The 27804-nt window shown below is 52.1% G+C and overlaps 1 protein-coding gene across 4 annotated transcripts in view; it reads left to right on the plus strand.

The window, feature by feature from the left end:
* Window positions 1–1538: 1538 nt before the first annotated feature.
* Window positions 1539–27804, plus strand: part of NAPRT (nicotinate phosphoribosyltransferase) — a 28173-nt gene continuing 1907 nt past the window's right edge. Inside the window, exons 1-12 of one of the 4 annotated variants that reach the window (XM_045005859.1) lie at window positions 1539–1779; window positions 14044–14171; window positions 16855–16937; window positions 17620–17750; window positions 17874–17989; window positions 18639–18832; window positions 19399–19539; window positions 20405–20489; window positions 21795–21875; window positions 23220–23322; window positions 25553–25710; window positions 27158–27265. In XM_045005859.1, coding sequence (XP_044861794.1) covers window positions 1569–1779; window positions 14044–14171; window positions 16855–16937; window positions 17620–17750; window positions 17874–17989; window positions 18639–18832; window positions 19399–19539; window positions 20405–20489; window positions 21795–21875; window positions 23220–23322; window positions 25553–25710; window positions 27158–27265 — 1539 coding nt within the window. In that variant the 5' untranslated portion in view covers window positions 1539–1568. Of the gene's footprint in view, window positions 1780–14043; window positions 14172–16854; window positions 16938–17619; window positions 17990–18638; window positions 18833–19398; window positions 19540–20404; window positions 20490–21794; window positions 21876–23219; window positions 23323–24317; window positions 24378–25552; window positions 25711–26564; window positions 26677–27157; window positions 27266–27804 lie in introns of those variants that run through there. The other 3 variants (XR_006576990.1, XM_045005858.1, XM_045005860.1) reach the window with 3 other exon arrangements.

The following is a 27804-nucleotide window of genomic DNA, read 5'->3' on the forward strand; positions in this document are numbered from 1 at the left end:
GTTGGGGTTCGAGTCCCCGACACAGGTGAGGGACAAAAAGGCACAGTTCGCTCTGGCCACGGCTGTTCATTGTGCCACCGTTCACTCCACCGTTCTGTTGCCAATGGCCCTGCACAGTCACCTTCTGCTGCCCCCAACACTGTGACCTCTGCGAATTGGTCTCTTGAGGTTCCACCAGCTCTCAGTGATTTCAGCTGAGCTCTCCGTGGGGGAAGCTCGCTGCTAGTGCAGTCTGGGCTGTCTCTTACACAAAAACACTGTCCCCACAGGAACACTGTCCCCACAACAGGACTAAGCACTTAGACCTGATTCTCAGTGATTTCAGCTGCAGTGATCACTTAACAGAACAAAAGACTATGGAGCCTAATCAGCTCTGTCTTTAAACAGTGGAGAGGGACAGGTCCCCACCCTCTCTCTTGATGCCTTCAAATCATCACAGGCTAAGTACAGTTCTACTGCCCTTTACTCATACAATAAGAACAACATTTCATCCCCCTTTTCCCCCCACATTCAAATGGTTTGTAACCCAACCCCAGCCAAAATCTATCACTTGGACAACACAGCTCTGTTTGCTGGATCCCTAGGTAGATTAGGTGTGAATGTAAATATAATCTGGCCCTGAAGCCTTAGCCCCCAGCTCATCACTAGCTGTCAGGGGGAGCTCATTGAGACTTTGCTTACAAATCATCATTTGAAATTATTAGGTTGGCCAACATCACTGAAATGAATGCACTGACATCATAAAAAACCAGGGGCGGCTCTACAAATTTGGCCGCCCCAAGCAGTCATGCCCGGGAGGCACCCCCGAGCCGCGGGAGCAGCGGACCTCCCGCGGGCATGACTGCGGAGGGTCCGCTGGTCGCGCGGCTCGGCTGAACCTCCCGCAGCTGCGGGCGGTTCGCTGGTCCGGCAGCTCCGGTTGAGCTGCCGCAGTCATGCCTGCGGGAGGTCCAGCCGAGCCGCGGGACCAGCGAACCGTCCGCAGTCATGCCTGCGGGAGGTCCACTGGAGCCGCGGGCCGAGCGTCCCCTCCGCAGTCATGCCTGCGGCAGGTCCGCTGCTCCCGGGGCTCCGGTGGACCTCCCGCAGGCATGACTGCGGCAGGTCCGCCGGCCCAGCCTGCCACCCCCCCGGGAAAGGGCCGCCCCAAGCGGCTGCTTGCCCCGCTGGGCTCTGGAGTCGGCCCTGTAAAAAACAGCTGTATAAGGAAGCAAGGAAGCTAGTCTATGTTCATACTTTTCAAATCTATTATACTTTTTCAGATACACATATTTTATCATACACTGTATAAGCTTTTAAAGTGTGTATTAATGTTTCAGTTTAAATTCAGATTTCCAAACAGTCACTAAATTGGTATGTAACTAGCTCACAAAACTGGGGGGGAGGAGAGGGGTAGGGAAATCACTGGCCCCGTGCGTCTCGCAAGGGGGCCCCCTCGGACTACAACTCCCAGGCGCCCTTGCGGGCTGCGGGGGCTCCCATTGGCCGCAGCGCCCCTCGGCCCCCACGTGACGCTCCAGCTGGCGCCCGCCCCGCACGTGCGCGGCTGCCCCGGGGGCCGGGGCCGAATGGAGCCGGGGCGGCGGGACTCGCTGGCGCTGCTCACCGACCTCTACCAGTTCACCATGGCCTACGGCTACTGGCGGGCCGGGCGGCAGCGGGAGCCGGCCGAGTTCGAGCTCTTCTTCCGCCGCTGCCCCTTCCAGGGGGGCTTCGCCCTGAGCGCGGGGCTGGGCGAGTGCCTGGCCTTCCTGCGGGGCTTCCGCCTCCGCCAGCCAGGTAGGGCCGGGGCCGGCGCCGGGGCCGGGCGGAGCGAGCAGGCGGGATATGGGGCCAGAGCGGGGCGGGGGGGAGCGAGCCGGCGGGATATGGGGGCCAGCGCGGGGCGGGGGGGAGCGAGCAGGCGGGATATGGGGCCAGAGCGGGGCGGGGGGGAGCGAGCAGGCGGGATATGGGGCCAGAGCGGGGCGGGGGGGAGCGAGCAGGCGGGATATGGGGGCCAGAGCGGGGGGGGGAAGGGGGAGCGAGCAGGCGGGATGTGGGGCCAGAGCGGGGCGGGGGGGAGCGAGCAGGCGGGAGAGGGGGCCAGAGCGGGGCGGGGGGGAGCGGGCAGGCGGGAGATGGGGGCCAGAGCGGGGGGGGGGAAAGGGGAGTGAGCAGGCGGGATGTGGGGCCAGAGCGGGGCGGGGGGGAGCGAGCAGGCCGGGGCCGGGGGGAGCGAGCAGGCAGGATATGGGGGCCGGGGCCGGGGGGAGCGAGCAGGCGGGATATGGGGGCCGGGCCGGGGGGAGCGAGCAGGCGGGATATGGGGGCCGGGCCGGGGGGAGCGAGCAGGCGGGATATGGGGGCGGGGGGGGGGAGCGAGCAGGCGGGATAGGGGGCCGAGGCGGGATAGGGGGGCGGGGGAGCAGGCGGGATAGGGGGCCGAGCCGGGGGAGCAGGCGGGATATGGGGCCAGGGCCGGGGGGAGTGAGCAGGTGGGATATGGGGGCTGGGGCGGGGGGCGGGGGGGAGCGAGCAGGCGGGATAGGCACAGGCAGGGTGGGGTGGTGCCAGGGAGCATGGGCGGGCAGGCAGGATAGGGGAGAGTGCCAGGGTGTGGGGGAGTGCCAGGGTGCATTAAGGGAGGGCATTGTTTGTCACAGATCATTGGTGGCAGTGGCAGGAAGCTGGAGGGTGGCGGGTGGGGGCACTTGGGGCAGTGACGGGGAGCCCCGGGAGCAGGCAGGGGCGGGGACCAATGCCAGGGAGCTGTAGGGGCAGAACTGGCGCTAGGCATAAGCAGACTAAGACTTAGGGCCCTGAGCAGCTCAAGGCAGCACTTTATTTGCTTTTTTAGTGTGTGTTGTGTGAGGGGGATCCCCAGGAGGCCCCCCACAACATTATTCCTGCTTAGGGGCCCCCAGTGGGCTAGCACCGCCTCTGAGTAGGGGCAGGGAGCATTCGGGGCAAGTGGAGGAGGGGGTGTTAGTGTTAGGGGCTGGACGTCAGTGCCCAAGAGTTGTAGGGGCAGGGGCAGGTGGTGGGCAAGGTTGGGGTCAGTGCCAATGAGCAAAAGGGGCAGGGGCATTGGAGCAGGCAGGGAAGCGTTGAGGGCAGGTGGGGGTTGGGTGAGGCAGGGAAGTGTTGGGGACAGGCAGGGGGTGAGTGGCTTAGGGGAAGTGTTAGGAGCTGGACGTCAGTGCTGGGGAAATGGCCGGGACAGGTTTTGCCTCATGTGGGGGGTGAGCTACAAACCCCCTGGGCTTCCACCTGTGTGGCACAAACCAAGGTCACAGCCCTTGCGTTCCCCTCACCTGCCCCAGGCAGGGTCCCTACCGGGAGGAGGGTATTACTAGAGACGCTACCATGTTTCTGAGTGTTGCTTTCCCAGCGGGTGGGGGAGCATGGGGCCCTCTGTCTAGGTTTCTAGGTTGTTATAAGGTGACTCCTCCCTGTCGTGTGTCAGTGCCACCTTCCTACACTGCCCGCCCTGTAAACTGCCTCTTCCCTGACTCTGAGGCAGGGGCGGCTCTATGTATTTTGCCACCCCAAGCACAGCAGTCAGGCTGTTTTCGGCGGCATGCCTGCAGGAGGTCTGCCAGTTCCGTGCCTTCGGCATACCCGCTGCCAAATTGTCGCCGAAACCACGGGACTGGTGGATCTCCCGCAGGCATGGCACCGAAAGCAGCCCAACTGCCACCTCCACAGCGACGGGCAGGCCGCCTCCCGCAGCTTGCCACCCCAGGCACATGGTTGGTACACTGGTGCCTGGAGCTGCCCCTGCTCTGAGGCCAGGTCTGCACTGTAGCAGAGATATGGTGCATCGTTATGCCGGCATAATCCCATAGTGCAGACAGAAAGAAGGTTCCAAAGAGGATGGAGCTCAGCTGTTCTCAGTGGTGCAGGTGACGGAATAAGGTGCAATGGTCTCAAGTTGCAGTGGGAGAGGTCTAGGTTGAATATGTTCTTATATTGAGAAACACTATTTCATTAGGAGGGTGGTGAAGCACTGGAATGGGTAACCTGGGGAGGTGGTGGAAGCTCCATCCTGAGAGGTTTTTAAGGCCTGGCTTGACAAAGCCCTGGCTGGGATGATTTAGTTGGTGTTGGTCCTGCTTTGAGCAGGGGGTTGGACTAGATGCAGGGCCGGCTCCAGACCCCAGCGCGCCAAGCGCATGCTTGGGATGGCATGCCGCGGGGGGTGCTCTGCCTGTCGCCGGGAGGGCAGCAGGCGACTCTGGTGGACCCTCCCGCAGGCGTGCCTGCGGATGCTCCACCGGAGCCGCAGGACCAGCGGACCCTCCGCAGGCACGTCCCTCCGCGTTGCTCAGGAGCATGGATTTTTCCCACTCCTGAGCGCCAACCTGTGTAGACCAGATCTCAGTGTTCACCATCTCTCTTAACTCCTCTCGGCCCAGATTTCTTTCTTTGCCTGCTCCCTCTGTCTCTAAGCTGTGCTATTATTATTATTATTTATCGCAGAAGTTCCAGGACAGGGCTTCATTGCAAAGAGCACCTCATGAACATGTAGCAAGTGACAGTCTATGTTTCTATAAAAACAGGGCATCATGGGGGATAAGACAAACAGGAATGGGGAGGGGATGAAATCCTGGCGTCCTTCCAGGCTGATAGCAAATCTCTCCTGGACTTCAGTGAGGCCAGTGTGTGCTCAATTAATAGCCAGTCAGTAGCAGTAATCACAACTCTGTCTTTCTGTGACTTGGGTTATCACTTGTTAAATATTACCCCAGCTCGGCAGCTTTGTCTCTCCCGTGTGGCTTCGTCTCCCTCATCAGTTGCCCCAAATCAAGGGACTTCACAAATAAACAGCTGATTTATTTCCTTTTTGTGCTTGGGAAACCTTTACCCAAACCTTCTGCTAATTGATCTCTCCCGCCCGCTGTCCAATCCAAATCGCCATATGTTCTGCGCTGGAGAGTTATGAAATGTTATAAAAACACTACTTGTGTATGAAAACAAAAGGTCATTCGGGGTCATTTCAAGTCTCTTCTGGCAAGGATTGTGATGACCAGTGTGAGACACAGGCTTTCAATAGAGATCTTACCTGATGCTCTTTGGTGAACTAAGATGTAAACACCACACCAAGAGAATCGTTGGCATCATGTGGTCCTTAGTTCAGAGGAAGGGTGGCTTAGTGGTTAGAGCACAGGACGGGGAGTCGAGAGCTCTGGGTGCTACTCTTGGCTCTTCCACTGATCCCCTGAGTTATTCTGGTCAAGTCATGTCCCTGCCCCGTGCCTCAGTTTCCCCAGGATTCTCCCCTGCCTTGTAGGGTGGTTGTAGAGCAGTTAGAGATCCTGGGAGGGAAGTGGCTACAGAGATGCAAAGTGTTTATTCTGCATAAAAAGCTCCCTGGCTCCTGAGTGCTTTCAGCTGGCAGATAAAGCTGATTACGGTTAAATCCGAGTGTCTCTCATTTGGGGTATCGATGACAAGTTTTTAAAGTGCTCATATACCAATGCTAGAAGTCTAAATAATAAGATGGATGAACTAGAGTGCCTTGTGTTAAATGAGGATATTGATATAATAGGCATCACAGAAACCTGGTGGAATGAGGATAATCAATGGGACACAGTAATACCAGGGTACAAAATATATCTGAAGGACAGAACAGGTCATGCTGGTGTGGGAGTGGCATTATATGTGAAATAAAGTGTAGAATCAAATGAAGTAAAAATCTTAAATGAACTAAATTGTACTATAGAATTTCTATGGATAGTAATTCGATGCTTGAAAAAATAAGAATATAGCAGTAGGGCTATATTACAGACCACCTAACCAGGATGGTATTAGTGACTCTGAAATGCTCAGGGAGATTAGAGAGACTGTTAAAATAAAAAACTCAATAATAATAATAATAATAATGGGGGATTTCGACTCTCCCCATACTGACTTGGGTGCATGTCACCTCAGAAAGGGATGCAGAGATAACGTTTCTTGACACCTTAAATAACTGCTTCTTGGAGCAGCTGGTCCTGGAACACACAAGAGAAGAGGCAATTCGTGATTTAGTTCTAAGTGCAGCACAGCATCAGGTCCAAGAGGTGAATATAGCTGGACCGCTTGGTAATAGTGACCATAATACAATTAAATTTAACATCCTTGTGGCAGGGAAAACACCTCAGTAGCCCAACACTGGAGGCAAAAAGGCATCCTTTAAAAAGTGAAAGATAAATCCTAATAGCAGCAAAGAATCCTGTGGCACCTTATAGACTAACAGACGTTTTGCAGCATGAGCTTTCGTGGGTGAATACCCACTTCGTCGGATGCAAGAGTAGAAAGGAGCATAAACTCTGGCAAATGAAGTGTAACAATATAATTAGGAAGGTCAAAAAGAATTTGAAGAACAGCTAGCCAAAAACTCCAAAAGTAATAGCAATTTTTTTTAAAATACATCAGAAGCAGGAATCCTGCTAACCAGTCAGTGGGGCCACTGGACGATCGAGGTGCTAAAGGAGCTGTCAAGGACGATAAGGCCATTGCGGAGAAACTAAATGAATTCTTTGCATCGGTCTTCACTGTTGAGGATGTGAGGGAGATTCCCAAACCTGAGCCATTCTTTTTGGGCAACAGATCTGAGGAACTGTCCCAAATTGAGGTGTCATTAGAGGAGGTTTTGGAACAAATTGATAAACTAGATCTCACAAAATTAAGTGATTGGGCAACAAAATGGCAGATGAAATCCAATGTGGATAAATGTAAAGTAATGCACACTGGAAAAAGTAACCCCAACTATATGTACAATATGATGGGGGCTAATTTAGCTACAACTAATCAGGAAAGAAATCTTGGAGTCATCGTGGATAGTTCTCTGAAGATGTCCACGCAGTGTGCAAAGACGGTCAAAAAAGCAAACAGGATGTTAGGCATCATTAAAAAGGGAATAGAGAATAAGATGGAGAATTTCTTATTGCCCTTATATAAATCCATGGTATGTCTACATCTTGAATACTGCGTACCGATGTGGTCTCCTCATCTCAAAAATGTTATACTGGCATTAGAAAAGGTTCAGAGAAGGGTAACTAAAATGATTAGGGGTTTGGAATGGGTCCCATATAAGGAGAGATTAAAGAGGCTAGAACTTTTCAGCTTGGAAAAGGGGAGACTAAGGGGGGATATGATAGAGGTATATAAAATCATGAGCAGTATGGAGAAAGTGAATAAGGAAGTTATTTACTTGTTCCCATAATATAAGAACTAGGGGCCAGTAAATGAAATTAATGGGCAGCGGGTTTAAAAAGGAAGTTCTTCTTCACGCAGCGCACAGTCAACCTGTGGAACTCCTTGCCTGAGGAGGTTGTGAAGGCTAGGACTATAACAGGGTTTAAAAGAGAACTGGATAAATTAATGGAGGTTAAATCCATTAATGGCTATTAGCCAGGATGGGTAAGGAATGGTGTCCCTAGCCTCTGTTTGTCAGAGGGTTGTGATGGATGGCAGGGGAGAGATCACTTGATCATTACCTGTTAGGTTCACTCCCTGTGGGGCACCTGGCATTGGCCACTGTCGAAAGACAGGATACTGGGCTGGATGGACCTTTGGTCTGACCCAGTATGGCCATTCTTGTGTTCTTATGTTAAACAGTAATAAGTCTCCAGGATCTCATGGTATTCACCCAAGAGTTCTGAAGGAACTCAGATGTGAAATTGCAGGACTACTAACTGTAGCCTGTAACCTATCATTTAAATCAGCTTCTGTACCAAATGACTGCAGGATAGCTAATGTGACACCAGTTTTTTAAAAGGGCTCCAGAGGTGACCCTGGCAACTACAGGCCAGTAAGCCTCACTTCAGTACTGGGCAAATTGGTTGAAACTGTCATAAAGAACAAAATTGTCAGACACGTTGATGAACATAATTTGTTGGGAAATAGTCAACATGGTTTTTTTTTAAAGGGAAATCATGCCTCACCCATCTACTAGAATTCTTTGAGGGGGTCAACAAGCTGTTGTCAGATGCTACCGGTGTGGTGCTCTGCTCTGTTCAATGTTGATATCACTCGGCTGCGTGCGTGTGTTCCCTCTGTGTGCTGTCCCAGCTCTGCGCAGATCGCTGACACAGCAGATCTCGAGAGAACCCCCAATGACCACAAAGTCTAGTAAGGTACGAAGGCACGTCGGCCAGGTTTATTGTCGAAGAGAAACACAGTCTCCAGCTCCCTGGCAAACGAAGTCCAAGGTGCTGCTAAGGTGCAGCTAGCCAGTACATATGTGCCCCCTGGCAATGGACTCAGCTCAGTCAGTGGCGGGACTTTCCACTGCCCCCAGGCTGGACAAAGACACTGCCCCAGGGATGCATTCTTATACACAGTTACAAACAAGTTACACATCACTCCTGATGTATTGAGGTGCAACCCCTCTACATAGCAAGGTACAACCCCTCTACACAGGAAGGTGCCACCTCTCACCTTGTACAAGTTGGTTCAAGCAAAACAACTCTATCCATCATATTACTCTTTTGGCCCTGTCATTTGGGTGGGTCAGCCTGTTCCTTGTTACCCATGTGGAGTGTATAAGTGTGCGAATGTTCTGCTATGTCTCTTTTTGCAGCATCAGCCCTTTCCTTGCCAGCTTCTGAGAGCAGGGCCTGCCTCTGGCTCACAGCTTAACTTTGCTTTACGTTAGCAAAGTCTTGACCATTACTTTAGTTCAGGCCTTAGGCCTCATACCAGGCCTCTGATACCAAGGTTTATATCTCAGGGCCTCCTCTTACTACACAAGTATGCGGACAAAGGGGATCCAGTGGATATAATGTATTTAGATTTTCAGAAAGGCTTTGACAAGGTCCCTCACCAAAGGCTCTTAAGCAAAATAAGCTGTCATGAGATAAGAAGGATGGTCCTCTCGTTGATTGGTAACTGGTTAAAAGATAGGAAACAAAGGGTAGGAATAAGAACATAAGAACGGCCGTACCGGGTCAGACCAAAGGTCCATCTAGCCCAGTATCTGTCTACCGACAGTGGCCAATGCCAGGTGCCCCAGAGGGAGTGAACCTAACAGGCAATGATCAAGTGATCTCTCTCCTGCCATCCATCTCCATCCTCTGACGAACAGAGGCTAGGGACACCATTCTTACCCATCCTGGCTAATAGCCATTTATGGACTTAGCCACCATGAATTTATCCAGTTCCCTTTTAAACATTGTTATAGTCCTAGCCTTCACAACCTCCTCAGGTAAGGAGTTCCACAAGTTGACTGTGCGCTACGTGAAGAAGAACTTCCTTTTATTTGTTTTAAACCTGCTGTCTATTAATTTCATTTGGTGACCCCTAGTTCTTGTATTATGGGAATAAGTAAATAACTTTTCCTTATCCACTTTCTCCAAACCACTCATGATTTTATATACCTCTATCATATCCCCCCTTAGTCTTCTCTTTTCCAAGCTGAAGAGTCCTAGCCTCTTTAATCTTTCCTCATATGGGACCCTCTCCAAACCCCTAATCATTTTAGTTGCCCTTTTCTGAACCTTTTCGAGGGCTAGAATATCTTTTTTGAGGTGAGGAGGCCACATCTGTACACAGTATTCGAGATGTGGGCGTACCATGGATTTATACAAGGGCAATACTATAGTCTCTGTCTTGTTCTCTATCCCCTTTTTAATGATTCCTAACATCCTGTTTGCTTTTTTGACCGCCTCTGCACACTGCATGGACATCTTCAGAGAACTATCCACAATGACGCCAAGATCTTTTTCCTGACTCGTAGCTAAATTAGCCCCCATCATACTGTATGTATAGTTGGGGTTATTTTTTCCAATCTGCATTACTTTACATTTATCCACATTAAATTTCATTTGCCATTTTGTTGCCCAATCACTTAGTTTTGTGAGATCTTTTTGAAGTTCTTCACAATCTGCTTTGGTCTTAACTATCTTGAGCAGTTTAGTATCATCTGCAAACTTTGCCACCTCACTGTTTACCCCTTTCTCCAGATCATTTATGAATAAATTGAATAGGATTGGTCCTAAGACTGACCCTTGGGGAACACCACTAGTTACCCATCTCCATTCTGAGAATTTACCATTAATTCCTACCCTTTGTTCCCTGTCTTTTAACCAGTTCTCAATCCATGAAAGGACCTTCCCTTTTATCCCATGACAGCTTAATTTACGTAAGAGCCTTTGGTGAGGGACCTTGTCAAAGGCTTTCTGGAAATCCAAGTACACTATGTCCACCGGATCCCCCTTGTCCACATGTTTGTTAACCCCTTCAAAGAACTCTAATAGATTAGTAAGACATGATTTCCCTTTACAGAAACCATGTTGACTACTGCTCAATAATTTATGTTTTTCTATGTGTCTGACAATTTTATTCTTAACTATTGTTTTGACTAATTTGCCTGGTACTGACGTTAGTCTGTAATTGCCGGGATCACCTCTAGAGCCCTTTTTAAATATTGGCGTTACATTAGCTAACTTCCAGTCATTGGGTACCGAAGCCGATTTAAAGGACAGGTTACAAACCTTAGTTAATAGTTCCGCAACTTCACATTTGAGTTCTTTCAGAACTCTTGGGTGAATGCCATCTGGTCCTGGTGACTTGTTAATGTTGAGTTTATCAATTAATTCCAAAACCTCCTCTAGTGACACTTCAATCTGTGACAGTTCCTCAGATTTGTCACCTACAAAAGCCAGCTCAGGTTTGGGAATCTCCCTAACATCCTCAGCCGTGAAGACTGAAGCAAAGAATCCATTTAGTTTCTCCGCAATGACTTTATCGTCTTTAAGCGCTCCTTTTGTATTTTGATCATCAAAGGGCCCCACTGGTTGTTTAGCAGGCTTCCTGCTTCTGATGTACTTAAAAAACATTTTGTTATTACCTTTGGAGTTTTTGGCTAGCCGTTCTTCAGACTCCTCTTTGACTTTTCTTATTACACTCTTGCACTTAAGTTGGCAGTGTTTGTGTTCCTTTCTATTTGCCTCACTAGGATTTGACTTCCACTTTTTAAAGGAAGTCTTTTTCTCTCACTGCTTCTTTTACATGGTTGTTAAGCCACGGTGGCTCTTTCTTAGTTCTTTTACTGTTTTTCTTAATTTGGGGTATACATTGAAGTTGGACCTCTATTATGGTGTCTTTAAAAAGGGCCCACGCAACTTGCAGGGATTTCACTTTAGTCACTGTACCTTTTAACTTTTGTCTAACTAACCCCCTCATTTTTGTATAGTTCCCCCTTTAGAAATTAAATGCCACAGTGTTGGGCTGTTGAGGTGTTCTTCCCACCACAGGGATGTTGAATGCTATTGTATTATGGTCACTATTTCCAAGCGGTCCTGCTATAGTTACCTCTTGGACCAGCTCCTGCGCTCCACTCAGGATTAAATCTAGAGTTGCCTCTCCCCTTGTGGGTTCCCGTACCAGCTGCTCCATGAAGCAGTCATTTAAAGTATCGAGAAATTTTATCTCTGCATTTCGTCCTGAAGTGAAATGTTCCCAGTCAATATGGGGATAATTGAAATCCCCCACTATTATTGGGTTCTTAATTTTGATAGCCTCTCTAATTTCCCTTAGCATTTCCTCATCGCTATTACTGTCCTGGTCAGGTGGTCGATAATAGATCCCTAATGTTATATTTTTATTAGAGCATGAAATTTCTATCTATAGAGATTCTATGGAACATGTGGATTCGCTTAAGATTTTTACTTCATTTGAATCTACACTTTCTTTCACATATAGTGCCACTCCTCCCCCTGCACGACCTGTTCTGTCCTTCCAATATATTTTGTACCCCGGAATGATTGTGTCCCATTGATTGCTCTCAGTCCACCAGGTTTCTGTGATGCCTATTATATCAATATCCTCCTTTATCACAAGGCACTCTAGTTCACCCATCTTATTATTTAGACTTCTAGCATTTGTGTACAAGCACTTTAAAAACTTGCCCCTGTTTATTAGCCTGCCTTTTTCTGATGTGCCAGATTCTTTTTTATGTGACTGTTTATCATCCGACCCGGCCCTTACATTATACTCTTCCATCCTCTGCTCCTGACTATAACCTGGAGATTCTCTATCATCAGACTCTCCCCTAAGAGAAGTCTGTGTCCGATCCACATGCTCCTCTGCAGCAGTCGGATAAATGGTCAGTTTTCAGAATGGAGAGAGGTAAATAGTGGTGTCTCCCAAGGGCTCTGTACTGGGCTCAGTCTCATAGACTCATAGACTTTAATGTCAGAAGGGACCATTATGATCATCTAGTCTAACCTCCTGCACAACGCAGGCCACACAATCTCACCCACCCACTCCTGTAACAAATTCCTAACCTGTGTCTGAGCTATTGAAGTCCTCAAATCATGGTTTAAAACCTGTTTAACATATTCATAAACGATCTGGAAAAAGGGGTAAACAGTGAGGTGGCAAAATTTGCAGATGATACAAAACTACTCAAGATAGTTAAGTCCCAGGCAGACTGCGAAGAACTACAAAAGGATCTCACAAATCTGGGTGACTGGGCAACAAAATGGCAGATGAAATTTCATGTTGATAAATGCAAAGTAATGCACATTGGAAAACATAATCCCAACTATACATATACAATGATGGGATCTAAATTAGCTGTTACCACTCCAGAAAGAGATCTTGGAGTCATTGTGGATAGTTCTCTGAAAACATCCACTCACTGTGCAGCGGTAGTCAAAAAACGAACAGAATGTTGGGAATCATTAAGAAAGCAATAGATAGTAAGACCGAAAATATCATATTGCCTCTATATAAATCCATGCTACGCCTACACCTTGAATATTGTGTGCAGATGTGTTCTCCTCATCTCAAAAAAGATTTATTGGAATTGGAAAAGGTTCAGAAAAGGGCAACAAAAATGATTAGGGGTATGGAACAGCTTCTGTATGAGGAGAGATTAATAAGACTGGGACTTTTCAGCTTGGAAAAGAGGCGAGTAAGGGGGGATATTATAGAGGTCTATAAAATCATGAGTAGTATAGAGAAAGTAAATAAGGAAGTGTTATTTACTCCTCATAATACAAGAACAATTGAAATTAATAGATAGCAGGTTTAAAACAAATACAGGAAAGTATTTTTTCACTCAATGCACTGTCAATCTCTGGAGCTCCTTGCCCGAGGGTGTTGTGAAGGCCAATACTCTAATGACGTTCAAAAAGGAGCTAGATAGATTCATGGAGGATAGGTCCATCAATGGCTATTAGCCAGGATGGGCAGGGACAGTGTCCCTAGCCTCTGTTTGTCAGAAGCTGGGAATGGGCGACAGGGGGTAGATCACTTGATGATTCCCTGTTCTGTTCATTCCCTTTGGGGCACCTGGCATTGGCCACTGTCAGCAGACAGGATACTGGGCTTGATGGACCTTTGCTCTGACCCTGTTTGGCCGTTCTTATGTTCTAAGGGTCATCCCCGGTCAGACGCAACCGTTGGAGGGTGGTTTATACTTTCCACCAAAGCAGCTGGTGCTGGCTGCTGTTGGAGACGAGCTAGTGAGCTAGCTGGAGCCCTGCCCTGCTCTGCTCTGCTCTGGCCGTTCCTGTGCCTCAGCCGTCACTGGGCATTATATCCATCCTCCCCCCGTGTGGTCTTCTCACCGAGGCCCTGCTTTGGGATCAGAATTGCACTGTCCACAGCCAGGTCCGAGCACAGTCACTGCCGGCACGGTGCTATCACGGCTGCCCTGACCAGCTGCTTGGTCCCGTCTGCTCCCGAGTGGCGCTTGGTCTTATCTGTGGAGCTGGGACCGGTGGCGTGAACTCTCCTCTGCAGTCGTGCCTCAGCCCAGCACGACGGGGATGCAGCTGGACTCGGGACCGTGGCTCCCCAGGCGAGAGCACAGTGGAGATCGTCTGTGCTGTCCTGCCTTGGAGCTGCAGTGAGGTGGTTCTCGCAGGGTAGATGGGACTGTAGAGGGCTAGGGAACACATGGGGGTTGGGAAAAAATTCCCTGCATGCCCTCAGGGAGACCTTGGTAGTGACATCATCTAAACCCACAACCCCGCCTGCCGCTGGGACACCTCTCCCAGGGCGCGAGGGTGCTCCTCCCTTCTCTGCGCTCAGGCTGAATAGCGATCTCTGGCTGCTTTCCAGAAATCGAGTACCTGCAGTCGGTCCTGCCCAGCACCATGGAGAAGGCTTTCTTTGATTACCTGCGCACCGTGGACGCCTCCGAAATCACTGTCTCCTCTGTGCCGGAGGGCTCCATCGTCTTCGCCACGGTGGGCATTAGTCACAGCAGCAGCGCGATTCGGTGTAAAGCAGTGGCATGGACGCAGGCTGAGACCCCTCAGGTGGTCTCTGCCGTTAGGCTTCAAGTGAATTATTCCTGAGTCAGGGTGGCCTAGTGGATAGAGTATTGGACTGAAATTGGAGAGATCTGGATTCTACTCCACTGGCCTGCTTGGGCAAGTCACATGACCCCTCCGTGCCTCAGTATCTCCATCTGTGCAATGGGGATAATGATACTGACGTCCTTTGTAAAGCACTTTTAAGATCTACTGGTGAAAGGTGCGATATACAAGCTGGTTACTATTGTTATATAATGTGGGTGGCTCAACCAATGCATTTCGCCTGGCTTTTCTTCCACTCCCATCTCTCACCTGTAAGTTTGATTGTTCACTCAGAGCTGAGAACAGAACCCAGGACTCCTGACTCCAAATTCTGTGATTCTCCTACGAGACCGTCCTGCCCTTTTGTGCTGGACTGGCAGTTTCCTCTGCAGTGGGCGGGGTGTGGATGCAGCTGCTGTTTGAATGTCTCAGTCTGTAGGCACGTGTGTGAGTGCTGGTGAGTGAGAGCTGGTGCAATGAGAGTTCAATCAGATTCTGGCTGTGTTAGCTGAAACCAGCTTGACTTTGGGTTTAGTTCACACTGGTTTCTTCAAGACCAGAAGGATGAACTTGTCCTGCAAACTAAGGCGTGCACTGAGCGGCATGTTCTTATATAAATAAAGCAGGGCCATTTCCCTCCAAACACTAAAGTCTTATTAAAAGACTCTTATCCACTCTGAAGAATGCTTTGTAGGAAAGGAAGGCGCTAGTCTGGAGAGGATGGAGGCTTCTGGCTTCTGAAAATAGTCAGAGAAAAGTCCCCAGAAGGAGAAGGGAAATACAGAATGATTGATGGACTAGCCCATATATAGCTACACAGGAATATTCAAGGTAGGAGCCTGGTAGTTAAAGGTCTCCAGACTTTGTTCGGCAAGAGCTGACAACTGAGTGTTAGTGAGAGACGGAGTTACCCCAGATCACAGAAAGGCAGCTCTGCAGACCATCTGAGGATGTCCACCCATTCCTGGAGAGCCTGGGATTCTGGCTTGTGCGATCAGTTCTAGGGAGAACTGAGTAAAACCAGACTTAATAAGTGGGGGGGCCCCTTCCTTTGTCTCCAGCCAGATGTTCCCCCTTGTACTGTCAAGGTTCCTTCCCCGCTCTGAACTCTAGGGTACAGATGTGGGGACCTGCATGAGAACCTCTAAGCTTAACTACCAGCTTAGATCTGGTTTTGCTGCCACCACCCAAATTATTTATGAGTCATTTAGGAAACTGTCTACCTCCCCCCCCAGAATAGCTCCCTCCCAAGTACTATAACCCTTCCCTGGGTAACCTTGAGAGAGTTCTCCACCAAGTTCCTGGTGAACACCGATCCAAACCCTTGGATCTTAAAACAAGGAGAAATTAACCGTTCCCTCTCCTTTTCCCCCACCAATTCCTGGTGAGTCCAGATCCAACCCCCTTGGATCTTAAAACAAGGAGAAATCAATCAGGTTCTTAAAAAGAGGGCTTTTAATTAAAGAAAGAAAGGTAAAAATCATCTCTGTAAAATCAGGAGGGAAAATAACTTTACAGCGTAATCAGAGTCAAAGAGCCCAGAGGGACCCCTCTAGCCTTAGGTTCAAAGTTACAGCAAACCGAGGTTAAACCCTTTAGCAAAAGGAACATTTACAAGTTGAGAAAACAAAGATAAAACTAACACGCCTGGCCTGGCTGTTACTTACAAGTTTGAAATATGAGAGACTGGTTCAGAAAGATTTGGAGAGCCTGGACTGATGTCGGGTCCCTCTTAGTCCCAGGAGCGAACACCCCCAAAACAGAGAGCACAAACAAAAGCCTCCCCCCCACCAAGATTGGAAAGTATCTTCTCCCCTTCTTGGCCCTTTGGGTCAGGTGTCAGCCAGGTTGCCTGAGCTTCTTAACCCTTTACAGGTTAAAAGGATTTTGGTGTCTCTGGCCAGGAGGGATTGTACACCGGAGGGCTGTTACCCTTCCCTTTATAGTTATGACATACTGGGACTCCATCTGGTAGAGAGGAGACCCCAAAGCTCCTGAGGTCTTAGAAGCCCAGCTGGAGTAACGTCTAAGAATTCACTGACCTCCTTTGTAAAGGGCTTTGTGATTGACAGACAAAAAGTTCTGTATAAGAGCTGGTATCTCCAGCTAAGGATCCTGTATAGCATACAGCACTACAGCTAAAAACTGAAAGCCCCTGCAGGAGACATGCTAGAGGAATTCCAAGGTGATTGCAGCCACGGGGGCTTGTGTGGGCCGGCAAGGGCCAGGGTGGGTGTCAGGGAGGCCGCGGCGACTGAGGTGGGAGAGTAGAGGGGAACGGGTGAGAGGATGGTGGTGGAGTCAGCTATGCTAGAGAAGCGGGGCAGCCTAGCCCACGACGGGGCCTGTTGCTTGGACCTCAGGGACGTGCTGCTTCCGGCTTGCAGGGCGTCGCTCCGGCGGCTTCGCAGGCACGGCGAGGACGTGGCTGCGAGTCCCGCGAGAGCATTGGCCGGATGTGGGGGCCAGGTGTGGCTTTGAGGCACCGGGCCAGGGAGCGGAGGTGGGGTGAGGAAGAGAGATGAGCTGGGGTGAAACCCCCCCCCCCTTTCCCCCGGCTCTTCCCCTCCAGGTTCCGCTATTGCAAGTGAAGGGGCCGCTGCTGGTGGTGCAGCTCCTGGAGACCACGCTGCTGTCTCTGGTCAACTACGCCAGGTGAGAGGCTCCGGGACATGCAGCTTGGTGGGTGGAGTATCCCCAGGGCGGCACCTGTTGGTTTGTTATAGGGTCCCCAGGGCCCTGGGGCAGCACGTGGTGGGTGGGGGCGCTGGGGGCTGTAGGGCCCTGGGGCGGCACGTGCTGGGTGGGGCTGCTGGGGTGGCAGGTGCTGGGTGTTAGATGAAGGGTTCCAGCCACTTGTAAACGTTTCCTGCCCCCTACAAGGGCAGCACAGGTGTCTGTGCGCTGATCCCCGGCTGCATCTCTGCTCTTCCCTCTCCCATTGGCTGTGGGGCTCCCAAGTCTCCCGTGTGTCCCTTCGGGTCTGCTCATCCATCTCGCCCTCCCCACCCCTGACAGCTGGAGCCGTGTCCCTCTCCCCCACAGCACCCTCCTCGTCCTGACCCCCAGGTGGGCTGCCTGGTGCTTGGCTCCACATTACTGCCCCCGTAACTCAGATCCTCCAACCTGATCCGTCCGCAGCTCCAGTCAGGGCCCTCTGGCTCCCACATGGTCCGGTCAAACTGATCCGCCCTCTGAGCCTCCCAGCACGTGTCCCTGTGTCATCTGCCCCTGTCGGCAGGGAGCTCATGGGCATGGGGCCTGACCCTTCCTGGGCCTTGCTTGGTGTCCAGCCGGGGTCGGCGTTCGGGGAATATTTGGGTTTTTCCTTTTCCAGCCTTGTGGCCACTAACGCTGCCCGGTTCCGCATGCTCGCTGGCCCAGACAAGAAGCTGCTGGAGCTGGGGCTGCGACGTGCCCAGGGCCCGGATGGGGGCCTTTCCGCATCCAAGTACTCCTACATAGGGGGTGAGCTTCGCCCAGGAGCCAGGCCGGCGTGCCAGCTCCTCGCAGCAGGGCGTTCCCTGTCCCCTTTGCTCCCGTTCGGTCTGCATTCCCCTCGCCCACGTGCCCCTGATCTCTCCGTTCCAGGCTTTGATTGGACCAGCAACGTGCTGGCAGGGAAGCTGTACGGGGTTCCGGTGCGGGCAACCGTGGCCCATTCCTACATCATGTCCTTCACGTCGCTGGCGGAGGTGCAGCCCCGGGTTCGTGTCCCTGCCGAGGGTGGGAGGATGGATTTGTTTAATAACTTTGCACGGTGATGAGAGGGGGTGGAGGCCTGTGCTGTAGTCTGGGGCGCTCACCTCTTCTCTTAGGAGCCTATTCAGCTTCACTTCTCCCCACCCATATGGTTCCATCCTGCTCCCTGTAGTTGTCCACCTAACCATGGTGTTAGTGCCTAGATGCTACGCTGACGCGTGCTATGGAAATGCACCGCGATCGATGCTAGTGTGATGGTCACGTCGTCGGAGCACACTAGACCCTTGCAGAGCACTGTGAACCATCCCGCTGCCTCCTTGGAGCATTGCATGCTGGGACTTGTAGTCTCCCTGGGGCACCACCTGTGGATTGAAAAACCGACAGTGGTCACAGTCTTCCTAGCTTCACACAGATTAGGAACCCACCCTGGGCTCCTGGCAGCGGCCACTAGCCCCCTCAGTTTGGTCACTTTGACATAGATGAATGGCCTTTGTGCATCATCATTGCCTGCATTTAGGAATTATCTCTACTGAGCTGCTGCTTCAGAGCCAGCAGGGGGCTGAGGAATCTTGAGATGTGTTTTTATAGGCCCTACGGAAAGCGGCCATTGTAGATGATGTGATTAGTGCCATGGAGGTGCTGTTTCCCATGCAGACCCTGAAGCCCCTGGACGGAGATGAGCCGGTGGATTTCCTGCCCCTTGCTGAGTCATGGCTGAGGCAGGTGTGCCAGACCCTGCAGGTCCCCCATGACAGGGTGAACCACGGGGAACTGGCTGCCTTCATGTCGTACGCCATCGCCTTCCCCCACAACTTCTACGGGCTGGTGGACACTTACTCCATCATGGGGTGAGGAGCAGAGGGGCGGCGGTGGCCTTTTCTGAGCATGCTCGATGCTTCATGATTGTTGCACGGCACCAGGATTCCACGGTGACCGGTGTAAGTGATGTCCCATTGACTGCGGGAGCAGAGATGGCGAACGGGGTCAGACTGGGTCCAAATGGGCTGTGGGTTTATATACGAAGTGTATGTGGGGTTAAGAAGCCGGCACGGGGGCAGCTGGTTAATTGCAGGATCTCTGAGACGATGTCTTAGAACCCAGCCGAGACCCCCCCAGAGAACCCAGCTGGGACCCCTCCCATGTGTTCCGTCTCTTCTGCATGGCCCGTGGTCCTCCATTCCCACACGCTGGGGATAGGACAGCTGTGATGATGCTGCAGAGCCTCTGGTACTGACTGCCCCGGGGAGTCCCTCTCTCCTGCTCCCTTTGTCCTTGCCTTGACCTAGATGTGGGACCTCGAATCGTCTCCTACCCCTGACCTGGACACAGCCTGCTTGGCCCATCTGTGTCGCAGAGGGTGGGGTTCCCAGGCCTTTTTGCCAGCCAGACCCATCCTCCTCCTTGCTCTTGGCAGGAGTGGCATCCCAAATTTCTGTGCCGTGGCGCTGGCATTGAATCAGCTGGGATACCGCACAGTAGGGATTCGCGTGGACAGCGGAGACCTCGGCAAGCAGGCGAGGGAGATTCGCCAGGTGCTCCGGACCTGCAGTGCCGAGTGAGTGCCATGCTGCTAAACAGACACTATTACCCCTCTGCTGGGAACTCCCTTGCAAGGCTGAGACACAGAGCCCTTTACGTCGACTCGGCACTAGGGGCTCCTATGTGGGGGCAGTTACTGACCCTGGACGATGGCCCCTCCTTACTCGCCATGTGTAAGAGTCAGAGGAGCAGTCAGATCTTACCCAACCAAAAGGAGGGTGTCCCTGTCTGTCTGTCTGTCTTCTGGGCCGGATTTTCAAGAATTGGACCCCCTTACTGCACCCAGCCCAGCCATAGTTCATAAGCCTGCACAGCAGCGACAGCACCTTTCTCTTATGTTTTAAAAGCATCCAGGAGATTTGGATGTTACCAAACCTCGTAATAAAATATTAGGAGGATGATGATGGTACTGCAGAAGCAAGGGAGCTGGATTCCCTTATGGCTTATGTTTCACTAAGAATTTTTCACTGATTCCCAGTCACAGAGTCAAGTTCTCCGCCCTCGGTGGAACCCCATGAGAGATGATGGGGTTGCACAGATGCCCCTGAAAGCAAAATTTGGTCTGCAGCTTCTTTGTGATCGGTGATGCTGCACAAACCTGAAAGAGCCCAGCTTGACTCTCAGATCCCTGGGGCAGTTTCCAGGGTGCCCAGGTCGGGGGGCACTTTTATAAACTGAGCAAACTGTCCAGATTTCTGGCTGGGCTGAGAGCCGCGATGGGGAGACAGACAGACACACACACACACCCCCTCCCTCCCTCCCTCCCTCATTCAGATCTAGCAAAGCTTCAACCAGCCTGTGCTGTAGGCTCAATGCTGGGGCACCTGTCCCTTGTAAGAATCCTGCAGCCGTTTATAGCGACTCACTTCCATTGTGTCCAGCTTCCAGGTTCCCTGGTTTGCAACAATCCCCATTGCTGTGAGCAATGATGTCAGTGAAAGGAGCCTGGAGGAGTTAATGCAGGAGGTGAGATGGTCCTAGTACTAACCTGCCTCTTGGAGGTGGTGTTTCAAACTACAGATTGTTTGTGAAACTGTCTAGGGGCTTCTCTACACATGAAAATTAATCTGGACTAAGGCAGGGTGTGAATTTAAATGGATTTAACTATTCCTGATTAACTCCATGTGTCGTTGCTCTTATTCTGAATTAATTTAATCCATTTGAAAACTGGATTAAGCTAATTTAGAATAAGGCGCTTGGAATAAGAGCATCCACAGGTGTTAATCAGGAATAGCTATTCTGGAATAACTGTGTGTGTAGAGAAGCCTGAGGAGCGAAGAGAATGAATCTGTTGCCTTCAGACATGGGGGAACGGGAGAGTTCTTAGCAGGGCAGATAGACAAACACTTGGTTACCTACAGGCAGACAAGCCCTTAATCTGTGTGTTCCCATGAGCTGTCCAAGTGGGCATGTGCTGCTCCCTGATTGCTACCAGCCTGTGGCCTTCCCCACCATCAGGGAAGAACTTGTAACTATGCAAGATAAGAGAGATTAATCAGGCCTTGGTTCAGGGCATCAGTAGACTGCAGGACGTTCCCCATTGGCCAGCAGCGGCTTTGGGGTGGGAGTCTGCCATCCTCTGGAGCTTCAGGTTTTGCCACTGGCCATGACTACCCGGATACCAGGCTCCCAAATGGGAAGCGCTATTCCTGCCTGTGCCCTTCTGGGAACCCAATGGGGAGCCCTCTGGGGCCAGAAATTCCATGTTCCTATTCAATGACCATGTTCCCAAAGATGGGGAACAGCCAGAGACCCTGTGATCACAGAAGGGAGGGCAGAGGTGGCTGGTCCAGGACTTGGGCAGGAAGATGAAGGGGATCCTGTCCTCTTCATCCAAGGGGTTTTCCTCAGCAGGGAGCTTCTCGCTATGGGATGCTACCTTTGTGAGCCGTGTCCCAGCCCCATGCCAGCCGGTGGAGGGAGGCTCTTCATACAGCACAAGGGAAAAAGAATTGTCCAGTGGTTAGAGCAGGGCAGAGGGGTCTGGGACTCGTGGGTTGACTCCCAGCTCTGCCACTGACTCGCTGTGTGGCCATTGGCTCCATACTCCCCCTGCCCAGGGGCGTTGTGGGGCTTGGCTGATGTCCGTAGAGAACTCGAGCTCCTCAGAGGGAAGGCGCTAGCAAGGCGCAGAGGTTGTAATCTCTTCAGGGCAAGTTAGTGCCGTACCTAGCGCAGTGGGGTCCTGGGCCGGGCAGGACTGAGGCTGCTAGACTCTGCCGCGATGCAGCCAACGAGTAATAACTCCTTGTCATCTGTCTCCTCTTCTAGGGGAATGAAATTGACATGATCGGAATTGGGACCAACCTGGTGACGTGCCCACTGCAGCCCTCCCTGGGCTGTGTTTACAAGGTAACCTCCTCACTGGGATAGTTCAACAGGAGCTCGTCCACAGCTCTGTTACTCTTCCGTTACACGTACGCGCACACACTAAGCCCTCCTGGAGTTCAGTGCAAACCTAGCAATTGCACCAACCTGCAGCTTCTTGACGAAACTGGCAACAATGATATACTAGCCGTTAAGGCTGCAATGGTTGTCTGGGTTTATTGTGTGATCGAGGGGGGGTGTTGCCGTTTTCTCAAATAGCCGGACTCCTCTTCCCCTTTCATTAATAGGGACTGGAAAGAGGCCCCATGGCCTGGAGCTTAGAAAAGGGAACTGGGCGTCAGAGCTGGGCTCTCGTCCTAATTTTGCCATTGGCTCACTGTATGCAGAGTGTGATAGTATCAGCTGCTGTAGATGTTTGGATGAAAAGCTCTGTGTGAGTTCACAGTGTGGTGATTCGCGGGAATTATTTTGGTGGACATCCTGTTGACACCACTAAAGAGACACTGTCAGGTTAAAAATCCTGGGCCTGATTCTCCTCTCATTTACATTGGGTATGAATCCAGAGTAAGGGCCGTAGGGCATGGGCCTGAAAGGTCCCTCCTGATCATGGGGTCCAGCTCCCTGCTATCACAGGCAACCCTCCCAGATAATCCCATTCACAAATCTATCAATCTCCATCTTAAAACTAGTTAGGTTCTTGGCCCCGCTACTCCTATTGGCAGGCTGTTCCAAAGCCTCACTCCTCTGAAGATTAGAAACTTTCATTTCATTTCCAGCCTCAGTTTATTCATAGCCAGTTTATGCCCAAGGCAGTGGAGTTATGTTAGGGTAAACTGAGAGAAGAATCAGGCCTCTCTCTCTCTCTCTCTCTCTCTCTCTAAAATTGTGTGTGTGTGTATATATCTGTACACACACACACACCCCTGCTCCGTCATTAACACTAGGTGATTAAAGCTGAAGCCATTTATAAATCCTCATTTACATTTTGCCTCTTTCCTGTTTGCTTCTGTATCGCACTGGACTTGGGCCGCCGCTGGTGAGTGCGGGGGCGGGCCTGACCCCTTCCTCCATGCGACAGGGCTGAGAGCAGGGAGGACTGGGGCCGGGTTGCTCTGCTTCCCGCTGCCATCGGGGGGGGTGGGCCCGACTCCTGCTGCCGGCACCAGCCCCCCACTAATCACCCGTGCTACCCTGGCCTCCCCCCCAGCTCCTGCCCCCGCGGCCCTGCAGCCCTTGAGCGCACCCCCCCTCCCTGCGCGGGGAGCGGCGCAGGGCACCACCGTAGGTAAGGACGGCCCTGCGTAGAAGTGAGATCTCCTGTGCCGTAGGCACTGAGGAGCCTTTCATCTTTGCTCCTTCCCCCTGTAGCTGGTGAAGGTGAACGGCTGCTCCAAGCTGAAGCTGACTGAAGACGAAGAGAAGATGACCATCCCGGGGAGCAAGGTGGTGTACAGGCTCCATGCTGCCACTGGTGAGACATTGACCCAGTGCTCGCCCTGCAAAATGAGAACGACATCCTGGGAATCCAGACCTGGCCGTATAAAGACTGGTCCCCCAGAGACCTGAGACACCGAGTCTTAAACATACACACCTTGCACGCCCGAGTCCTGGCTCCGGATTTAGGGGGGCAGTTTTGGAGCTGGGACAAGTGGCCATTGCTTTGGGTCCCTGGTTTGAATCAGGCTCAGGGCAGTAGTGACGGCCGTTACCACGTGGAACCGAATTGGCAACTAATGAAAGGGTATCTTTAAAACTCCCCATCAACCGTACTAGCCCCCTTGCTGGCAGTCCCAGCTGAATGCCCAGGATCGACTGGCCCTTCCCCCGGGATGTGGGTCTTTCCTGCTCAGGGCTGAGAGTACGGTGCTGCAGGAAAGCCTGCCTTGCTAGCCATGCTGCGCCTGCTCTGTGGACTAAGGCCAGGTCTACGCTACGATTTTAGGTCGAATTTAGCAGCGTTACCTTGATTTAAGCCTGGACCCCTCCACACGACGAAGCCCTTTTGTTCGACTTAAATGGCTCTTTAAATTGATTTTTTTTACTCCACCTCCGACGAGGGGATTTAGTGCTGAAATCGGCCTTGCTGGTTCGAATTTGGAGTAGTGTGGACGCAATTCGACGGTATTGGCCTCCGGGAGCTATCCCAGAGTGCTCCATTGTGACCGCTGTGGACAGTGCTCTGAACTCAGATGCACTGGCCAGGTAGACAGGAAAAGGCCCGCGAACTTTTGAATTTCATTTCCTGTTTGGACAGCGTGGCGAGCTGATCAGCACAGGTGACCATGCAGAGCTCATCAGCGTGATGTGCACATTGCCGGGTCAATTACTTGTTTTGATCCACTCCATCTATCTTTTACATCTTGGCTGGCAGCAGACGGCGGAGTAGGACTGCTAGCCATCGTCATCTCCCGGGTGCTCGGCAGAAGATGGGAATGACCTGGCTGAGTCACCCCCATGTCTTCCCAGGCGCCCCGACCGTTCTCACCGAGGTCGGCTAAAAGAGCACCCAGGAATACGACAACAGTGGCTACCAATCGTAATGCACCGTCTGCTGCCAAAAGGCAATGAGCTGCTGCTGTGTAGCAATGCAGTCCCACGTCTGCCAGCACCCAGGAGCTGTACGGTGACGGTGAGCTGAGTGGACTCCATGCTTGCCGTGGTAAGACGTCTGCTCAGGTAACCCAGGAAAAGCGCAAAACGATTGTCTGCCGTTGCTTTCGCGGAGGGAGGGAGGGAGAGGGGAGCCTGACCACATGTACCCAGAACCACCCGCAACACTGTTTTTGCCCCATCAGGCATTGGGATCTCAACCCAGAATCCCAACGGGCAGCGGAGACTGCGGGAACTGTGGGATAGCTACCCACAGTGCAACGCTCCGGAAGTCGACGCTAGCCTGTGGACGCAGTCCGCCGACTTAATGCACTTAGAGCATTTTGTGTGGGGACACACACAACTGTGTAAAAACGATTTCTAAAAAAAACGACTTCTATAAATTCGACCTAATTTCGTAGTGTAGAGAGACCCTAAGACCATCAGCCTCCAGGGACGTCGAGCTCAGCGTTTCCCTGTCACAGCCCAGATCTAACCTAAACGCCTGCGTGTTTCCCTCTGGCCTTGTGTCTGGGGCTGGGGTGCCCGTTCCCTAGGGGGATTCTGCTGAGCTGGGATTTCTCCCAGCACTAGGAAGGTTCCACCTCTGTGGCCAGGGCAAAGTCCTCTGGCTACTCAGCAGCCCAGCCCCTCCTCTCTCCCCGCCCCCTGGGCCGAGCATCCCCTGTCCTTGCTGTTTGCTCAGCTTCTAAAAGCACCAGGTGTTCCCGGAGCCTGCGGCTCAGGGCATCTGTCGGTGTCAGGATCCCCGGAGGATCGTCCGGAAAAGCTGCTGTTCCAGGCTCATGTTCTGCTTCCCAGAGCTGGGACTGTTGACCTTTGCAGCAGTGTAGCCCCCTTTCCCCTCCCTACCTGAATGAGGAGATCCTGCAACATCCCTTGCTCATAACCTCTCTCCCCCCCCGGGTTAACCGTGCGCCCGCCAGGGAGATTGCCTCACGTTCGGAGTGTGGGCACCGGCTGATGAAGCCTCGGTCTTGGTCTGGATCTAAACTGGCGCAGCTCCCCGACGAGGGGTAGCATTGCTCTGAACCCCAGCACGTGCACCCCCCTAACCTGGGAGGCTAACGTCTGCCTCCGATTCCTGGCAGGTCTTGCCTTTATGGATCTCATGGCACTGGAGGAGGAGCCCCCGCCCAGGGCGGGGCAGGAGGTGGCTGTCCGCATGCTGGGGAGGAGTGAAGCGGCCAGGAGGGTGACTCCCACGGCAGTGGAGATCCTGCACCGCACTTACTTTAAAGATGGACAGGTCAGAAAAGGCGTGTGCCCCTCCCTCCTTGCAAGCCGCCGGGCTGCTGCAGCTTTGACCATGTTGCAAGTAGGGTGACCAGATGTCCCGATTTTGTAGGGACAGTCCTGATTTTGGGGTCTTTTTCTTATATAGGCTCCTATTACCCCCCCACCCCCTGTCCTGATTTTTCACACTTGCTGGCTGGTCACCCTAGTTGCAAGCTTCTCTCTGCCTAGCTGATTTCTTGGCTCCCCTGCCGCCGTGACTCTCCGGTGCTAAGCGGGCTGCTGCTTAGCCTGGTACTTGAATGAGAAACCTCTAGAGAAGTCTTAGAGTAGTGCAGGGTCGGTAGCGCTGTTCCCTTCAAATCAGAACTGCCCCAGCAAGATATTAGGGGTGCTGTATCATCTGTCATAGGGGACAGAAAATCAAGGTACTGTCGTCTTGGCACAAATTGCAGGAGTCAATGGGTTAAACTTGGGTGTTCACCTTACCTTCACCTAGACCCCCCCACCTCTCCATTTTCAACTGAGTGTAATAATTGCTTCCTGTCCTACACTGTTGGGTCGTGTTGCTTTGCCCAGTCAGACAGCTGCCACCTTCCACCCCAGAAGTGGCTGCTTTTGGATGGGAAGCTGTCTATAAGAGTTCCTACAGAGAGTAAATATCCGAATAGGCCTTTGGGAGTCATCTGGATGAAAGGGAGAGTGCAGGAAAGTCAACAGCTCGGTCCACTCTCCTCCTGGCTCTTGAGCTGCGTCTCTGGCAGCACCCAGGCTGTTCCCAGCGGGATGTGGTTCTGCCGATCAGGAATCGGGTGCCCTGGGGAACTGCGAATATGTTTGAATCTTGTCTTCGTTTTCTGTCTCTAGAGAGCCTTGCAGGCAAACTGAGCTGCCCAGCCCCTACCGGTGCTGTGCGGAGGGCCTTCTTCACAGCAGATCCCATGCTCTGGCTTGAAAGGCAGCACATGTTTGGGGGAAGGCAGGTGACCTCCTCTCCTTTGTGGGAAGAGAGCAGCCAGGCAAAAGTGGCTCAGTGGGATGCCCCAGCTAGGACTTTCTCATTAGCGGCACAGCTTAGGGGGTTTGTTCATGACTCACTTTCAGCAGCATCCATGGTTTAGTGCTGGGTTCTCTCTTCTGCCCTGCCTTTGGCTTGCTGGGTGACCTTGGGCAAGTCACTGCCCTTCGCTGTGCCTCAGTTTCCCCCCTAAGTGGGGATCATATCTTCGGGGGGGAGGGGCTTTGAGAATGAATGCGTACGAGGCGCTTTACACGTACTGTCTCCTGTTCTGCCATCGCAGTGTTGTAACGTTAAATCTTAGATGTGGGGAGAAGCAAACCCCAGCTCTGAACTCCCCCAAACTCCGCTTCATCTTGGATGCAGACCCCTGTTCTGCTCGGGCCCAGCTCTTGCTTTTAATACAAACCTTTGTCCGTCTGTCCTCCCCCCTTCCAAGCAGGTTTGCCAGGCTCTTCCCAGCCTGCTGGAAATCAAGAGCCACGCCCAAGCCTCTTTGAGCACGCTCAGCCCTGCGCACAAGAGACTCCGGGACCCAGAGCCGTACCAGGTACGTGAGCCAACTGGCTGTGACAGGCCATCTCCAACGGCAGGGCGTTCTCGAGCTGAGCTCTTCCACCTCGACCTGGGATCACGCCTTGCAGGGGCAGGCCTGGTCAGTACTTGGCTGGGAGACTTCCAAGGAGCACCCAGGGTCTCCAGGTGGTGCTCTTCCTTCTGACCCTGCTGTCCATGCAATACTCAGATGTGCTCTCTGGAATGCCCTCTCGCAGCACTAGGGGGCGTTGTGCTGCCCCCTTTCAATGATGCACCCCTGGGCGGTGTGCCTCTGCGGTGGCATCTTTCAGAGGGGAAGTAAAACTGAGGTCCTGACAACCTGTGATCGTTAAAGACCCGCTGGCACTTTTTTGCAGGAGTTAATCCTGGCTGCATTCTCCATTCTGTCTCCCTAAACATGCTTTGCAGTTTCAGCTCATGCAGGATTTCCTCTGCACAGCATTGCTGTGTGCTGTTAAATGACTTTCCTGTTCCACTGCAGAGGTGGCTGCATTTCGCTGGTGGATGAAGTGTTTCCTGGCTAGAGTGTGT

This window comes from Mauremys mutica, chromosome 2 (assembly GCF_020497125.1).
Source record: "Mauremys mutica isolate MM-2020 ecotype Southern chromosome 2, ASM2049712v1, whole genome shotgun sequence".
NCBI lineage: Eukaryota > Metazoa > Chordata > Testudines > Geoemydidae > Mauremys > Mauremys mutica.